This window comes from Antechinus flavipes, chromosome 4, assembly GCF_016432865.1.
Source record: "Antechinus flavipes isolate AdamAnt ecotype Samford, QLD, Australia chromosome 4, AdamAnt_v2, whole genome shotgun sequence".
Lineage (NCBI taxonomy): Eukaryota > Metazoa > Chordata > Mammalia > Dasyuromorphia > Dasyuridae > Antechinus > Antechinus flavipes.
The window spans coordinates 95,486,876-95,505,617 of NC_067401.1; the positions used below are offsets into that span (position 1 = coordinate 95,486,876).

At 33.0% G+C, this 18,742-nt stretch overlaps 1 protein-coding gene across 1 annotated transcript in view; it reads left to right on the forward strand.

Moving 5' to 3' along the window:
- LYST (lysosomal trafficking regulator) overlaps positions 1-18,742 on the forward strand; it is a 201,967-nt gene that overhangs the window by 90,102 nt on the left and 93,123 nt on the right. The window contains 9 exon segments of the mRNA XM_051993556.1: positions 603-776; positions 1,582-1,731; positions 5,789-5,926; positions 7,563-7,761; positions 10,870-11,001; positions 14,176-14,800; positions 15,160-15,337; positions 16,572-16,741; positions 17,723-17,953. Of these exon segments, the coding sequence (XP_051849516.1) occupies positions 603-776; positions 1,582-1,731; positions 5,789-5,926; positions 7,563-7,761; positions 10,870-11,001; positions 14,176-14,800; positions 15,160-15,337; positions 16,572-16,741; positions 17,723-17,953 (1,997 nt within the window).

Genomic DNA, 18,742 nt, shown 5'->3' on the forward strand with positions numbered 1-18,742 from the left:
TAAAAAATAAAATCTGAGAGATAAGGAAAAAATACCAATAAAAGCAACTTAGTATTATTATGAATAGATTATTGGTCTTGGAATCGGGAACACTTGGAATTAAATTCCTTTAACACTTACTAATTTTGTGACTCTGGAGCAGTCATTCTTTTATGTGCTTTAGGATTTATCTACTAAGTCATAGATTGCAGAGATATAGTTAGAAAGGAAGATAATATATAAGTAAAGGCTATAGATAAAACATAAAAATAGGAAAATTAATTCAAGTCAGAATTAAAATTCAAGAATTTCTTTGTTCTTATTTTAATTTTTACTAAAAATAGAATTAGTACTCTCATACTTTCACAATACTACTTACAAGAACCTCCTGGGATTTGTAAAATTATCACTTTGGCACTTGAATGTAGGCTTACTTAATTTTTGTTTTGTATTGAGGAACTCAGGTTTTTTACCTTCAATTAAATATAATCAAGATTTGATAAAAAGTTATAGGTAGAATATAAATATCAGAATACATTTTCAAATTATGTTATATATTGTTTGGAAATTTTCCTCGTTAAAATATATTCTTAACAAAACATTTTTACCTACTTTACTTTTAGGTTGTTGATATCAGTAGTCGTGAGGAAACTCAGGCTTTAGCACTACAAGTAATACTTTCATTAACAAAATACAACCAGCAAAGAATGCAAGAGATGGAGAATTGTAACGGACTTTCCATGATCCATCAGGTGTTGATCAAACAAAAATGTATCGTTGGCTTTCACATTTTGAAGGTATGAGTCATTAAACTGTTTTCATACTTTTGAGTGTAGTTAAATCCATTTCTTCAAAAACTTTATATCAGTATTCAATTTTGTGTCCAATTGTAATTATTCTTATAGAAAAAGGGAAAGAATGTAAATGTTTTTTCTCTATTCAGAAGTAATCATCAGAATCCACTTATTTGTAATAAATTATTACATATGGGAATTTGGGTTTGAAATATCCATAAAAAAGTTTCTGATTTTTATAATGGTTGAATTTTTATATGTTTAATACCTTTCCAGCAACTTTTGTATGTTTTGAAAGAATCTTTCTTTAAAAAACTGGTTTAATAAGTGAATGATATTTAACATGCAATATTTTCTCCTTATCTTACTAAATTATTCAAAAGCTATTATTTTTGGCTGATCAGTGATTCTGGTAGAATGGAATAAATTACTATTGTTTCTTTGAAATTTCTTTAGAAATCCAAAGATAGAATGAACTATCTGTTCATTAGATTTAAGACAAGATTGACTTTTGGTTTGGTCTATTTAACATTTGGAAACTCGAATATATATATAGAGCTAGAAAATATTTTAAAGCTTTCATTTTTAAAAATTATTTACAAGCATTTTGTATAATGCTCTTAGATTGTCACTAATATTTTGAATTTAATATTATAAGTACCAATTTTCCTACTATGGCAAAGAACCAAACCTTTTTTAAAATAAAAAAAAAAATCAAGTAAATAATTGTAGTTAAGCTTTTTACAAAATACTTCTGGATTAAATTTTTCGATTGGATAATAAGTTCGTCTTTTTGCCTTTTCCATAGACCCTTCTTGAAGGTTGTTGTGGTGAAGAAATTCTCAGCATAAATGAGAATGGGCACTTTAAGCTGGATATAGAATCCACTGCAGTAATCCAAGATGTTAAGTTATTAGAAGAACTGCTACTTGATTGGAAGATATGGTCTAAAGCAGAGGCATGTACTTTTTAAAATTTGTCCTTTTTCTAAGAAGGAGTTCAGTGTGATATCTTATAAAGAAAAATATGTAGGTTATTTCTAGTTGTGAATCATGGACAGCTGTGGTCTGGGGCAGGTCTGAAAACTGGGCAGGATAGGTATGCACAGTAATTAGATCTATGTACAATTTAAAGATGAATGATGGTAGGAGTTAAGGAATGGGGCATGAAGTTCCTAAGTACTGAAAAATTACAATTTATAGCATCATATAAAACCAGAAGACATGAAACATATTATAAAGTTTATGATGCAGGGTATAGGTTGGTGTTTAGAGCTCAAAGCCAGAGTAATGAATGTATGGTCAAGGTATCTACCCTCTGGTTTAAAGATTAAAGGGTTAAAGTAGGATTGTAAAGGTAGGATATGAGTTGAAGTATCTAGGTGCTGATCAATGTTAAGACAAGTGTAAAGGTCAGGTAAGGAATTGAAATCAGATTGGCAATTAGAATCAGCATCTCAGTATGTGGAAAAGATTTTAAGGCAATATTTCTGGGCATTTTAGTGCTCAGATGACTGGGCATTCTGAAGAGACCATAAAGTTCCACTCCACAGTCACCATCAGAATCTACTGTGAGATCATAGGATGCATAACTCAAGGGTATCTGCATAATATTAATAGCTGGAGCTTTTTTATATCATTAGGAGACAAACCAGGTAAAGGTATGCTTGAAGTGAATAAACCAAAGTAGTAACATATAATAACATAATTATTTTATTCAACAAAGGTTAAGAGCTTACAGAACATTTTGTAGATGGATTATCTCATTTGATTTTCACTAAGCTCTGTGGTATAAACATCATTTTCCATTTTTATATATTGGGGAGGAAAAGGGAGTTACCTAAAGTCAAAGAGCTTACTAAGTTCTAACCATGCGTTTTCTGTTACTTTGTTGCTTCTGAGGAAGGTGCTGTGCTGAAGAAGATTCACATACAGTATTTGAGGCCCAGTTTATATTGTAAAGGAGGAAATGAGCCATACAAAATAGAAAATGAATACATTAAATGGTATTTAAAAAGATAGTGTGAGAGTGTATAATGAGCTGTTGTTTTTTTTTTTTAATGAGCTGGCAATTGTCTTGAACATTAATGAAAGATTTTGACAAACTAAAGGGAGGGTTATCTTCTAGACACAAAGAATGATCAGTGTATATTTAAGCTGCTTCATCTGCATATTGGCATATAGGAATCAGTCCAAATATAAAATATATTGAATATCAATTCAAGGCTTCATCTATCAGTAAACATTTATTAAGCATCTATTAGGGGCCGCTAGGTGGCACCATAGTGCACAGAGTTCTGGTTCTGGAGTCAAGAAGATTCAACTTCTTGAGTTCAAATCTGGCCTTAGACACTTACCAGCTGTGTGACCCTGGGCAAGTCACTTACCCCTATTTGCCTTAGTTTCCCCATCTGTAAAATGAGCTAGAGAAGAACATGGCAAATCATTCCATTGTCTCTGTCAAGAAAGCCCCAAATAGGTCATAAAAAGTTAGGTAGGGTTGAAAATGTCTGAACAACAATAACTGTTTCTCTGTACCAGGCGTTGTGCTGCACACAAGGGTTACAAAAAGAGGAAAAATAAATTCTCTGTATTCAAGGAGCTTTTAATATAATGGAAGAGACAACATGTTAAGCAAATATATACAAAGGAAACTATGGGCAGGTAAATAGGAAATAATTAATAGAAAGAAGGTGTAGAACTAAGAGTGATTGGGGAAGCTTTCCAGTAAAAAAAAAGAAATTTTATTTGGAAATTAAAAGGAAACCAAAGAAGTCATCAGTCATTGTAGTAGAGGATGAAAAACATTCCAGACATGGGAGAAAAGCAGAGAAAATGCCATGATGTAGGGCTTTGAATGCCAGACAGAGCATTTTGTATTTGATCTTGCAAATAATAAGAAGCATTGGATTCAATTCCTTGAGACAAGGTGGGAGATGGGAGGCTGTGATATGATCAGACCTTCACTTTATGAAAATCACATTGAGAACTGAATGGGGAAAGGCTTGAGACAGCAGTTCCCCCAGCAGGCTTTTGCAGTCATCAGAGTGTAAGGTGATAAAGGCCTGCCTTAGAGTGGTGACAATGTCCAAGGAAAGAGGGGGAAGGAAAGAGAAATTTGTGAATCGTTATAGAGATGATAATTAAATCCATAAAAGCTGATGAAATCTCCAGGTAAAAGGAGGAGATGAGAAGAAGGTCCAGGACAGAATCCTGAGGAACATCTGTGGCTAGGAGGCCTGATCTAGAAGATCCCACAAAGGAGGAGGAGGAGTTGTTAGGGAGCCAGTGGATTTTTTCAGTGGATGTTGGAAGCAGATGCTCAGATAGAAAGCCCTGCTTCTCAAATTCTCTTCCCTCCAAAGCGAAGGAGCACAGCTGGAGATAGAAGATGAGCCTGCACAGTTGGAGAAAGAATTCCCATTCCCCCCCAGGCTTCCTGTTTGACTTCCATCAGAGGAGAGGCCAGTGGTTTAGGGAAGGCCTGAAGTCAGGTTTTCACTTTCACCTTGTTTTGTTGTGTTTGAGACTGGTTCTTTCTATCATACCCATGCAGTACAGTAGATGCTTATAGAAGAGATCTTACCCTTGATTGGCACAGGAGCTTTAACCTGTTCTGTTTCTTACCTGTTCTGGTTTGCCCCTCCTTAACTAGAATGCTGCTCCTCTTTTCCCTTTTCCATTATTCTGGGAGGCTTACCAGATTGGTGTTGGACTGAGTGCAGTCACCTGATTAGTTTAGTATAGTGTGTCTCAGAACTTATGAGCTCAGTCAGTCCATCAGCTTTAGCCTCTCCATTTGCAGGAATTACAAGAATTCACCATCTTATATGGCCTAGCTTTTTTTCTTTTCTTTGAAGGCACATTTCTTAAATTCAACAGCAGTTAATTAATTAAAATTACTTAGAATCAGTTTCAGTAACATTTTCTCACTTTCTCAAGTGTTTTTTGAAAAGTGCTTTTATTGCTCAGAATATCTTTGAATCAAAACTTCTCCTATCCTTGGCATACACCTTTTGTTAATTTTCTCATAGTATGGGACCTTCATTTGAACAAATAGTTTTTAAATGGTGATTTTTAAGTTCAACAGATTTAAGCTTTTTTTTTTTCCCTGGTTACTTTTAAAGTCAACAAATGTTAGTATTCACCATGTGCAGTGTTTACTATAATTAATACTGGGAGAGTTAAAAAAAAAAAAAAAAAAAGCATGACAATCCCTACTATCAAGTTGTTTATATTCTCATTGGGAATTAAGAAAATTAGAATATGTGACAAGTGCACATAATTATTTTAGTGGACACAATGCTATAAATATTTCAAAGGGGGAGATATCACACACAGTTGGAAGAAGGATCAAGAAAGATTTCATTAAAGCTGTGGCATTTAAATTGAGCCTGGAAATAATGTGTTTATGACAAGTATAAATATGGAAAGATAACATTTTTCACTCAGAATACAGCAGGAGAATAGTCAAGGAGATGTAAAGATATTGAAATATATTGGGAGTAATTCTATTTTGTAAAGGTAGGAGGAGGAAGAAAGGCTGGAAAGATAATTTGGAATTCTGGTATAAAGAAACTTGGACTATGTAGACATTGAAGTTTTTTGAGAAGGGGAATGATAAGCTTTGAATTGTATTTTGCTGAATTTACTTTGACATGAATATATAGGATGATTAAGAGGAGGAAAGAGGGATGTGTTAGATGATTTGCATCAGTACATTTTAAAAGCAATGAAACTTAAGTGGCAATGACAGTGGGAAAAGTCATGAATTCAAGATAAAGCAACATGATAGAATTAATAATACTTAGCAACTAATTGAATAACAGCAAATTCAAAGAGAAATAGAAAAAAAATTTGACACGTTATAGTAGACTTGTTTATCTTTACTTTCAGATAAATTTGATCATTGTCATTAAGAATATGGCTAATTTGGTATGTAGAATGTATTTTTAGAAAGCCATTTACCATATTTTATCTTGTTCATTGGCTAATTGCTGTTGCTTATTTTTCCAGCAAGGTGTTTGGGGAACTCTTTTGGCAGCACTTGAAGTCCTTATTAGAGCTAATCACCACCTACAGATGTTTAATATCAAGCAATTATTAAAAGCTCGAGTGGTGCATCACTTTCTACTAACTTGTCAGATTTTACAGGTACTTTTACGAAATTTAAATGCTTTAAAAAACAGTTTTTCTTGCCACTTTCTTTAGTATTTAGGAATATAAGCTTTTGTAGAGAGATTAAAGTTGTTCTGCTTATACCTCAAAGGCAGAACTAGGTGATTTGTATGGGAATTATAGAAAAGCAAATATGGGCTCAGGATAAGGGAAAACTTTCTAAGAATTAAACAATCTAAAAGGAGAATGAGGGAAGCAAAGTGGCACATAATAACAAATGTGCCTGCTATTAGGAAGGCTCATTGTCCTGAGCTCAAATCTAGCCCCAGACAGGCAGTATCTGTGTGACTCTGAGCAAGTCATTTAACCCTGCTACCTTCAGTTTCCTCATCTGTAAGATGAGCTGGAGAAGGAAATGGAAAACTACTCCAGGATCTCTGCCAAGGAAACTCCATTTGGGCTCTTAAAACAGAACAACCGCCACAGGAGAATGACTTGCCTCAGCCAGTATTTGGTTTCATATTATAAATACTCACTAACATTTGCATAGCACTTTTGGTTTGCAAAGTTATTTCATATAATCCTGTTTTTAAAGTATTGTTATGTCCTCTATCCCCTTGTACTTTAGAAACTAGAATACTGTATCACTCCAAATCTCCTAGGAGAAGCTGAGAGGAAGGCTTAGGATACTTGCTGCTCTCCTCTCTTCTATTTCTAGATCATTCTTCTGTGAAAGTCTCCAAATGATCTTTTCTCTGTAGAACTTCATGCATTCCAGTAATACCATCATTTCCTTATAATCAATCATTCCATTATTACTTTCCAATAATTAATTAAATTCTCTTCCCTCCCCCTTGACCTTTTACCTATTTCTGCCTTGTTAATTCTCATTCCTAGTAATCCTTGATCCCCTTTCCCTTTCAGTCTTGCTTCCTGTGTGCTGTGCATAATGATGATCATCAGATCCTGATTAGCAGTTCTCCATTTTGCTTCCTTTATATTTCAAAGAAGAAATTAGCCCTAAAACAAGCCAAGAAATTATTTAACCACTTTGATTTTGGCAGAACGAGCTTTAGCAGCTTATATATAAGCCTGTAAGGCTTACATCATCCTGGATTACATGACAGAACGTTAGAATTGGAAAAGAATATAGAAATCATGTAATCCAGCTGGCTCATTTTGCAAATGAGAAAACTGATACTAACATGGTTAATTGATTTGCCTAAAGTTACACATCATGTTTATGGGGATAGAACTTAGGTATTCTTACTATCAATCCATTGCTCTTTCCATTATGTCATCAGTGAATTCTAAATTTGGGACCATATATATACATTGAGACAGGCAGCAAATATTTAGTAATGGTAATTATTCAATATAATCCAATTCTATATGTGTACTTTATGGTAGCCAGTAAATTCCTATTTGCAAAAGTTCCTTGATTTTTGTCAGCTTGAGGACCTCTTTTCACACAGGATTCCTGTTTTGGAACCCCTATATAACCTGTGAGTATCATGACAGGTTTTGAACCCAGTTCTCCTTTATTCCAAGCATTTATCTCCTCCATCATGCTCTCTCTAAGATAAATATTCTCCTTTTAAAGAAATGTACTATGAAGTGAAGATTGTTGTTATTTGACAGTTCTTTTTTAAAATAATGTTGTTGTTTCCAGGAACACAAAGAGGGGCACCTGACTTCCATTCCTCAGGAGGTTTGTAACTCCTTTGTGAAAATAATTGAAGAAGTTCTTGGTTCGCCCCCAGATTTGGAATTATTGACACTTATTTTCAACTTCCTCTTAGCAGTTCACCCTCCTACTAATACTTATGTTTGTCATAATCCCACCAACTTCTACTTTTCCTTGCATATAGGTAGGTATATTCAATGTTAGAGTATATTTAATTATCTGATTTTTTCCCCCACTTTGTTCAAAATAAAAGAGGGAAAAAAGAAATTCACATGATAATTTTATTTTATCTTTAAAAGAAATAGCAAGTTCTATATGATAGATGTGCAATTTCATGGGCAGTCTTTAATATACTGTGTTATGGAAATGCTTGTTTTATCCCATAAATTAAAAATAAAATAAATTTTTAAAAAAGATAACGTTAGTGTTCATTAAGTAGTTTTGTGGAAGGCACTGTGTAAGCAAAACATTCTCCAGTTCAAAAATTGTCATTAATGCCTCACAGCTTTTTGAATGAATTATACTTTAAAGCATATCCTTATTTTGCTATCCAAAGCCCTCCACAATTTCTTTCTTTCCAGTGGTATTTCTCCAGTCTTTCCCCTTACCTGTACACAACAGCTTTCAAAGTTTACAGGGAAAATCTGGTTTATCCTGCATGTTATAATGGGACATGGACGTGGGATTTTATAGATTTTACCCATACAATACAAAAGAATAAGCACATGCGCTTTTGCTGCATGCCAAGCACTGTGCCAGACTCTAGGGAAGATAGAAAATCTAAATAACACATGATTCCTTCTCAAGGGACTCATTCTAGCGGAGGAAATAATTACATCAGCAGAGATACATATAATGTACAATAAAATATGGTTAAGTGCATTGAAGAAGTACAAAACAGTGCTGTGTGAAGTCTGATGAGAAAAGTTGATAAGCATAGGGATCATGGAAGATTTCTTATAGAAGATGGCATTTAAGTTGAGCTTTTAAGGAGTGACAAATTCAATTCAGAGAGAAAAAGGGACATTCTATAGGAAACAACAGTAGCTTAGGCATAGATTAGCAAGAATTCAGTGTGTATTCAGGGTCAAATAGTAGAATATTTTAGCTTGGAGCATGGAATGTGTAAATAGGATTAATATGAGATAAAGCTAGTTGCCAGATTATTGAAATTCTTGTATGCCAAACCAAAGGCTTAAACTTCACTTGGAGAGAATAGTTATTCACTAATGCTTTTTGAGGAGCTGGCATGCAGGCAGAGAAGTGACATAAACAGATCCGCTTTTAAATTTAAAAATGTTATTTTGGCAGAGATGTGAAGATTGGGTTGGAAACAGAAGAGAATTGAGTATATGAAACACAATAAGAAGGCAATTTTAAGAGTACAAACCACTAGAAATGTGAATCTGTAGAGTGGTAGCAGTAGGAATTGATATTAGAAATTCTGTGAAGGCAGAGTTTGTAGGAGTTTGTAATTGCTTAGATATGAAGGGTAAAAAAGTAGAAACAATGAAAGCTACCAAAACATTGCAGACATAGATTTAATAAATGATTATCCCACTCAATAACATTTTAAAAAGAGAAATGTATATAGCAGGAGAGATGATGAGCTTAGTTTAACCTGCTTATATTTGAAGTATTAATGGGACATTCTACTAGAGATGACCTGTGAACAGAAAAGTAGATCTGGAATTCCAAAGAAAAGACAGAACTACAGAAAGTCATTTAGATGTCATCTTCATTGAGTTGGTAATTGTAATTAATCAGTGTTTGTTAAAGTAACTGTTTTAGGGATAGTTTAGGTCCCTTCTGGAAGGGGGGATGGGTTGTAATGATTAAATGATGAATGAGTAGTAAGGAAATAATACCAGTGAAGGTGGACTCCTTTTTCAGAGTTTAACTAGTAAAGAAAGGAGAGAATGTGTTGGTTTGAGAAGATAGCAGGATTGAGAAAAGGATGTTTAGGATTTTAGGATGTTTAAGAACTAATCAGATTCTTAGAGGAGAAAGATCCAATTAGAGAGAGTTGAACATATAATAAGAAATGATTAATAGTTCAAGGTCTGCAGGAAACAGGAGATCAAGTGTAGTGTAGTTAGTGTGGTCAGCTCTGGTAAGGAGACTAAGAAAACACTTGCTCTTAGAGAGAAAAGGAGAATACATAAAACATTTTGAGGTAGAGAGAAGAGTATGTAACAGCAGAGATGTGGGATAAGTAACCATGAAAGTTGAGATAATAGTGCATAATTGTCAGTCATCAGTGTTTCCTCCCTTATGAGAAGTACAGTAGAAAAGATAACCCAAGGTTGTTATTATTATGAAAAGAATAGATTGCTTGTGAAGGCATCAGGTGCCAAGTATTATTGATGTTCTTTCCACATTTCTTGACTCTATCCACTCATAGAATTACTACTCTAGTTTATCACCTCATCCCTACTCCCCAGTTAATCTTCTGAGTTCTGTTTATTTACTTCCATCATTCTGTCTTTTGCATTACATAAAATAATCTTCCTAAAGTATAAGTATGATTATGTCATTCCCTTTGTTGATAATCTTCAGTAACTTCCTGTTGCACCAAGGATCATTTATTTTGGAACTTGGCAGATGATCCTGTTGAGGATATGGAGAGGATTACATAAATTGAAAGTTTCCAAAGATATATTAAAATAACTAAACTAAAACAGTGGTCTCAATGATATTGTGGAAACACAGTAGGCTATCTTTGCTTACTTTCCTATTAATTACTTCCTCCATAATCTTTAAATAGAAATTTATTAAGCATCTGCCATTTATCCACCACTGTGAAAGGTCTTTGTGAAGAATATGAGAGAAATAGAAAATAGAATAATTTCTTCAGAATAAAGACTATATGTTTAGGTACATATTGAAATAGGTATGTAAATATCATTTTGGATGTTCCATCCAAAAGTGCAGATCCTAATCTATCCATGCCTGCCCATATGTGCAATAGGTCTGTATCCCTCCATAAATTAAGTATATCAGATGAATAAATAAGGGCTTTATCTTGAAAAGAAGTGCTAATCTGTAATTGTAACTATAAATGCAATAAAAAATTCTGTGTAAAAAAAAAAGAATAATATAATTAGCTCATATGTTCCCCTCAAATTTATATTTTTATTTCTAAGATTTATTGTAAATTTTAGATCCTTTATTAAAAATTAAATTTAAGGCATCGAGTTAAATGATTTCATTTAATGAATTCCCCTTTTTTATGATTCTTTTAAAGAAAAAATTTCTTAATGATTGAATTGTTCCTCTTGTTTTATTCTAGACGGCAAAATATTTCAGGAAAAAGTACAATCAATCATGTACCTGAGGCATTCCAGCAATGGAGGAAAGAGTATTACTAGTCCTGGATTTATGATTATAAGTCCATCTGGTTTTACAGCTTCAGTATCTGAAGGTAACATTGGCCACAACACTACTTCCTTCCCTTCCCTCTACTCCTTGCAAAAAACAAAACAAAACCAAAAAAAACTAGAATTACCTTATTTTTAGCCTTTGGTATATATGTAATATAATTTGAATAATTCCTAATAATTGAAGGCTAAATTGGTGAAGATTAAGAATATTTTTATGGAAGAGTACTTTTATTATATTCCACATGAAAAAGTAACTCAAAAATAGCCTACCAAATTTTTGTTCAAGTTAAATCCTCAGAACATCTGATAAAATGAGTAAACAAGAAGTAAATATTACAAATAGAGGTAAATTCAAATAATCTAGAGTTTTTGCCCTCACTCTGATCTCATCTATGCTCATTTACCTTAATTCTAAGTCCATTTCTCTTTCTTGTCTTGCCACTATCATTGCATCTTTCCTCTTCTACTTTTGACTTAGCCCTGTATTGATTGCTTTCCCTGTCTCTGGTTCTGTTCTAGTCCACTCCAGTTCTTTCATTACCTATAAATCCCCAAACCATAAATTAGAATAGATGTACAGTTGTTATTACTCACGTTTTTAGTTTATATGAGATTCCACTTTTGCTATACCACCAAAATACCTGAACAGTTTTTAACAGTTTCCATAGCTTGTAGTTAAAAAAATTAGTTTTAAAGCCATATTATATTAGTTTTATTAGTAATTTTTCAATAGCATGCATTTTTAAAAATTGTAGAACTTGGAACTTGTGAAGGATATCAGTGCTTATCTTGTCCTGCCTAAATACAAAAGACTCCTCAGTGCAATATAGCTAACAAGTGGTTTTCTAACCTTTTCTTAAAGATTCCAGAGGAGACCTCACCACTTATCTAGGCAGTTCATTCCACTTTTGAATACCTCCAGTTCTTTGAAAATTTTTTCTCTCAGTAAGACTAAATTTGCTTCTTTGCAACCTCTAAACAATACTTTTGATTATTCCTTCTTGAGCCAAACAGAGTAAGTCTCATCTCCCTTCCATGTGACAGCCCTTCTTAATATATCATGGACTCTAGGCCTTTCACAGTCCTGATTAACTTCATCTGGATACTCTTCTACTTTTATTATTTTAAATGTGGTAGCCTGACCTAAACACAGTACTCCTGATAAAATATGAAAAGAGTAGAACAGTAGCATTTCTTTATTCCTAGAAATTATGCCACAATTAATGTAGTCTTAGACAAAGTTTCTTACACTGTGGGTTTCAATTCCATATTGTGAATGTGAAGGTCTCAAAAAAATTTGACAATAGTAAAAGTATAAAATATTCCACCAGGATTTAAAGGCTTGATTTGCATACTAGTTTTTTCTATCTACATGCCCAGGGTTGTGTAAAAAATTCTCAGGCAAAAAAGCATTATAAGTGGAAAAAGTTTAAGAAGCCCTGTTCTAAGATTCCATTAATATTTTTATCTGATATAGCTCATTGGTAAGTCAGCCAATAAACATTTATTAAGTACTTGCTATGTGCCAGGCACTGTTATAAGCTTTATGGATACAAAAAGTGGCAAAAGATGATCCCTATCCTCTAGAAGGGAGGCAAGAAGCAAATATACATGATAAAAAGGAAATAATTAAGAAAGGCAAAGCCCCAGAATTAACACAGATTTGGAAAGGCTTCCTGTAGGAATTGAGATTTTAATCGGAACTTAAAAGAAATCATGGAAGCCAATAATTGGAGATGAGGAGGAAAAGCATTCTAGGCTTGGGAGATAGCTAGATAAAATGCCTAAGGTTGAGAGAATGGGATATCTTATTTATGGAGCAACAAGAAGACTGGATAGAAAAATATATGGTAGGAAGTAAAATATAGGAAAACTGGAAAGGTAGTAAGAAGCTACTGATAAGAAGATTATGAATGCCAGAGTATAGTAGGGAGTATCGCCTAAAGGTGATAAGGAATCACTGGGGTTTATTTGGGGGGTAGGGAGTTAGGAAAGGAAGGAGTGACATAATTAGACCATAGGAAGATCACTTTGGTGGCTGAATGGAAGATGGATTGGAATCAATAGAAACTTGTTGACTTATATTAACTAATTACTAGTAATTATACTGACTTATCTTAAACTTGAAGTCTACTACAAAACCTATATCTTTTTCAGAACAACTGCTATATACTATGCCTCCATCATCTTATGCTTGTGATGTTAATATTTTATTGTACCCAATATAAAATTTTACATTTTATATCTATTGAATTTCATCTTAGTAGGTTCAGCCGCATGTGGAATTATTCAGTGTCTTTCTTATAAGCATCATTTTAGATATTTTGTTGTTTTTATCCAAACTGTCACTAATTTTTAAATTTTAAAATTTTTTTAATCTAGTTATATTTAATGTTAGTAGATCCAGGTTTATATTTTCTTCTGTTTGTTTCTAACCTTTTTTCTGAATTAGGATTTTTAAAAACTCCTCTTCCTCTACAAAGAAATTACTTTGTCTCTTTTAATTTTTGCTCAATTTACTTTGACAACTCTTCTAAACAGGCTTTCTTTCCTGTTCCCAAATATCTCCATTTGTCACCTCTCTCTCTTGTTTTGGATCTTTGATCAATTTATTAATTCTTATATCTTTTTTTTCCCTTTTATCTAGTTATCGAGTTCTTTCCTTCCTTTTTTTTTCCCCCTTCAGTTAAGTCAGATAAAATTTTGGGTCCTTTTTGTGTCAAAGCAAGCATCCCTACAAGTAAGTCGGTAGCACAATTCCACAACACTACTTTATTTAGTAGTATAAACGCTGAGTAATCCAGAAAAGGTTAACTTAGATGCATGCTAAACCAGGGAAGGACAGAATTTAAAAATGGAAAAATAACGAGATTTGTGCTCAGAATTCCCTGGATGACAAAGCACTTAATTACCAGGCCTTTTTTCCCTCATCTCTAAAATGAAAACTTAGAGTGCATATACTCTAAAGTTCTAATCAGTTCTTAAATAATTCTCATAATGAACTGTAACATAGTCATGCATGTAATATATTTTAGAAAGAATTCCATCTTGGTTTTTAAGTGTTTTGGTACTTAAAAGTAATAAGCAGCAGATATCTAGAAAATTCCTTTATTCATCTCTTACTTAAATGAATCATTTTATTCTATTAAGGCAGCTGGGCAGATGAAGTGTTCTAGGTATAATCTAAAATGTTATTTCTTATTTGATCTTGTTAGGAAGCAGTCCTCCAAGCATTATTCCACAGCAGAATATAGTTCAAATGCTGCGCTCTAAAAGTGTACCAGCGTCACCTGCTTCTTCACCATTGGTGCATCAACGTAAGCTGTCAGGAAGTTTCGACAATTTACAAAATATTCCAGATAATGACATTTCTACTCAACCAGAGAAAGTTAACTCTGGGAGGAGTGCTGATATATTGAAAAAAGTCCATGAGGAGATATTCATCAGTAGTTGTGAATCAGCAAAAACTGTGTGTGAATCAGAAGAATCACCTTCCCCACAAATTTTTGTCAATGACGTTCCAAAACCAGAGTCAGAAGAATACCCATCGACTGTGTTGAGCAACAAAGATCCAAATGCAAATCTGAAATTAGATGGTAATAGTCCTGGAGATGAGTTCTCCTTACGTCGTCCTGATAACCTAACGGTTCTTTCTTCATTTCAGAGAAGCCATAGTATTATTGCAAGTTTGGGGCTAGCTTTTCCTTCTCAGAATGGATCTTCAGCTGTTGCACGATGGCCAAGTCTTGCTGACAAGAACATTGTTCCTGAAGATTGGGAAAACTTTACTTTTACTCCAGGTTATGAACAAACTTATAAGCAAACTACAAGTACTGATAGGTATGCAAATAATAAATTTTTCTGTGAGAACATTAATATTTCTTGAAATTAAATATGTCTTCTTTTGTTCCTTATATTTAGGATACATTTTAGTGACCAAAAAATTCTCTTATAATGATAGATAGTATTTATTTCTATTTAATCATTGGATTATTAGAAAATTCTTTCATTAGAGAAATCTTTTAAAAAATAGTTACGTATATTTAAACAATGATATTTCTATTAATTAAACTTGTGAATAAATATTAAGTCAGAAAACTTATAAATGTTAGAGACTCTATTCAATATTATAGGAATACACCGCTGTGTGATAAATATCTTTCTTACTGTGTAAATAATTTCTTTTTCTTATTTTTTAGTTCAGCTGAGGACTGCCTGGTTCTGATATGCTGTGGGTTATATGACCTGTTACGTGGAGTTCTTCTGATACTACCTGATATTATGCTTGAACATGTGATGGACAAACTTATTCAAACCGACACACTTATAGTTCTTCTCAACCACCCATCACCTCTTATACAGCAAGGAGTTATTAAAGTAAGAACAAATGTTACATGTGACTTTTAATTTAGAAAATATCTGTAAAATGAAATTGGATTTCAAATATGATTGTAAAATAACTCTAAAGCTTAATTCAGGAGTAGTAATAAATTAACAAAAAAACATAAGTCTTCTTTTACTCCATTTTCATTCAATTGTCAACCTCCATTTTCTCAAAATTCTAGGTCCGTGAAATATTTTTGACAACAAATTCATGGATCTGATTACTTTCAAATCATTTGCAATAGATTGGGGAAAACAGGAAATTTGTATATGGAATTCTAAATTAATTTTGTCATTGAGTGTTTCTCAGAAACATTACAAAATGAATATATCTGTTTACCTTTCACAAAATCACAGATTTTTCTAGAGTTAGAAATAACTTGAGGAACCATCTAGTTCTTCTAAAAAGAATCCCTACTATAAAAACAACAGTCATCATCCATTCTTTGAAAATTGATGTTTAAAACAAAAAAGCTTTTTTTTTTCAGCTTTCATTTTTCATATTTGGAATAAGATTTTATGGCTCACTTCCAAAGTTTATTATATGATTTAAAGCAATTATCTGATTGTTTTCTTCAGAGATAAAGAATGGATGTTCAACTTTTAGCTTTGCCTAAAGTTGTGATGGGGCAAAAATCATTTTCCCAGACAAAGGAAAAAGTGCTGTTTTTTTTTTTTTTTTCTGAGATCTACGTAAATCTGTCATTAGAAGTAAATTTTAATAGTAGTTTAGTTTGATGGCAGTGTTTTAGTGTTTCTCAGCTACATAACAAAATGAGCAGAAAGATTTATCTTTCACAGAATCACAAATTTTATAGAGTTGGAAAGAATCTCAGGAATCCTCTAGGTCTAAAAGGAATCCATTTTATAAAAATGCTTGTCAAGGCATCATCCATTATTTGAAACATAGTGCTTAAAATATTTTACATTTCTCAGCTTTTTAGGATAGGATTTAGTGACTCACTTCCAAAAAGTTTCATCATATTAAAGTAATTATATGATTGTTTTCTTCCATGATAAAGAATAGAGAGTCTATTTAGTATTATATTATACTTTGTTACTAACTCTGAATTCTAAAAATCATAGCAAATTTCTTTCTTACTATAGTGATGATATTTTCTCTTTAAGTTAATTTCTTTTTCTAATGAAGTTAATCAGAATAAACTGGAAATATATTTTTAATAACAAACATAAGCGACTAAATTGTCATAATCATTTTTTTGCTTAGCTTTTGGCTGCATATTTTAGTAGAGCATCTAAGGAGCAGAAAGATAAATTCTTGAAGAACCGTGGTTTTGCCTTGCTAGCCAATCAGTTATATCTTCATCAGGGAACTCAGAAACTTTTGGAATGTTTCATGGAAATGTTCTTTGGCCATCCTATTATCCTTGATGATGAGTAAGTGTGCTTATTTTTTCCCCCTTGATGATCTCTTGCCTTTTAGATTTAACAAGAATTTAGGAAATAAGTTAGAAGGCCACCTTCAGATAAATTAACTAATTTTTGTGGATATGATGTGCTTTAAGAGGTAACATAATGAAATCGCAAGAGAGCTGGAAGATTATCAGCTGCAGAACGATTGTTGATCTCCATTAATAGAATCAATTTCTTCGCCAGTTCTCTACACCAAGAAATCACAGGTCCAGACCATCTTGCCAGAATCACATTTTGATGTATTTTAATGTATTGTTAATATAATTTCTGTTCATTTTATCTGTTAATCAAAGAGCAAATATTGGCTAGCTACCAAACATTTATTAATCACATGCTGTGTATGTGCCAGGCAGTGTTGAGAAAATATTGGACCTTGAGTCAGGAAGATTGCACCCAAGTTCAAATCCGGCCTCAGAAAGTATTTACCCTGGAGTAAGAAAGATTCCTCTTCCTGAATTCAAACCTGGTCTCAAACCCTTACAGCTAGGATCCTAGACAAATCACTTCACCCTGTTTGCCTCAGTTTCCTCATCTGGAAAATGAGCTAGAGAAGGAAATGGCAAACCCCTAAAATATCTATGCCAAGAAAACCCTAAATGGATCATAAAGAGTTGGGCACAACTGAAAAATAAATAAACAACAAAAATAATAGTACCGGCCTCTCAGGATTCTTGTGAGGGTCAAATGAGATAATAATTTTAAAGAGCTTAGCAGAGTTCCTGGCACATAGTAAGTGCTATGTACAAGTTGAACATGATTGTTCTGTCTCTCAATGCTGCTTCTTTAACATTATATATAAAGTTGTCTTAGGTATTAGTGGCATAGACCCTTTAAAAATATATAGTCATTAAAATAGAGGAAATGTCAGATGTGTTACAGATATTTTTCTCACTTTATACTTTATTTCTAACTAAATGATGTTCATCATGTATTTTTTTTAAATAGACTTGATCTTGAAGAAGTGAAAAACATGGAACTTTTTCAGAAATGGTGTATCATTCCAGTCCTTGGACTAATAGAGACCTCTCTCTGTGACAACACACTCTTACACAACTCTCTTTTTCTTCTTCTTCAAATTTTAAACTCTTGTTCTAAGGTGGCAGATATGTTGCTGGATAATGGCCTCTTATATGTATTATGTAATACCATTGCTGCCTTAAATGGACTAGAAACAAAGTAAGTATTGTATTAATATATTTTTAATTGTACTTTAATAAATTGGAAAGAGGAAAATTGAATTTGTAGTTGGTCCTAGAAGTATTAGGGAACCACTGGAGTTTATTGAACAGGAAAGTGACATGGTTATACCTGTTCTTTAGGAGAATCGCTTTAGATACTTATGTGGAGAAGGTGGTAAAGAAGTGATACTGAAGATAGAATAATTAGGAAGATATTTAAGTAATGCCAGTGAGAGTTGATAAAGTCCTTAACTGGGGTGATGTGAATACAGTCAAGGGGATTGATATATAAGAAATTTTGAAAAAGGATAAATTAGCCAGACTGAGCAACTTAGTGACAAGACTGCATTGGAAGCATGGGATGATGGAGTTGAAGATTCAGGATAATATTGGATGATGGGAAGGACAATGATAACTTTAGTAGAAATATTACAGTTCAGAAGAGGGATAAATTTCAAGATTCCTTAAAAGATATAAATATAAAGAAAACTTTGATCTCCTAATTTTAAATATTAGATAAGGCTTAAGGCAGGGAGATGTATGTTCATTAAAAGTACTTGCAAGTATCAGGGAGAATGTGCAATACAAAATCCAAATGGAGTAGAAATTCCTTATAGATGATCAGTTCCTCCAGATAATTGCTATTTGTAAATGACATTTTGTTTTATCAACTGCTAGAACATTGAAAAACCTCCTAAACCACACAACATAGTTTGTCCCAACAACTACATGGGGAAAAACTAAGTGGATGAAAAGTGCCTATTATGATATGCAGCTATATAAAGTC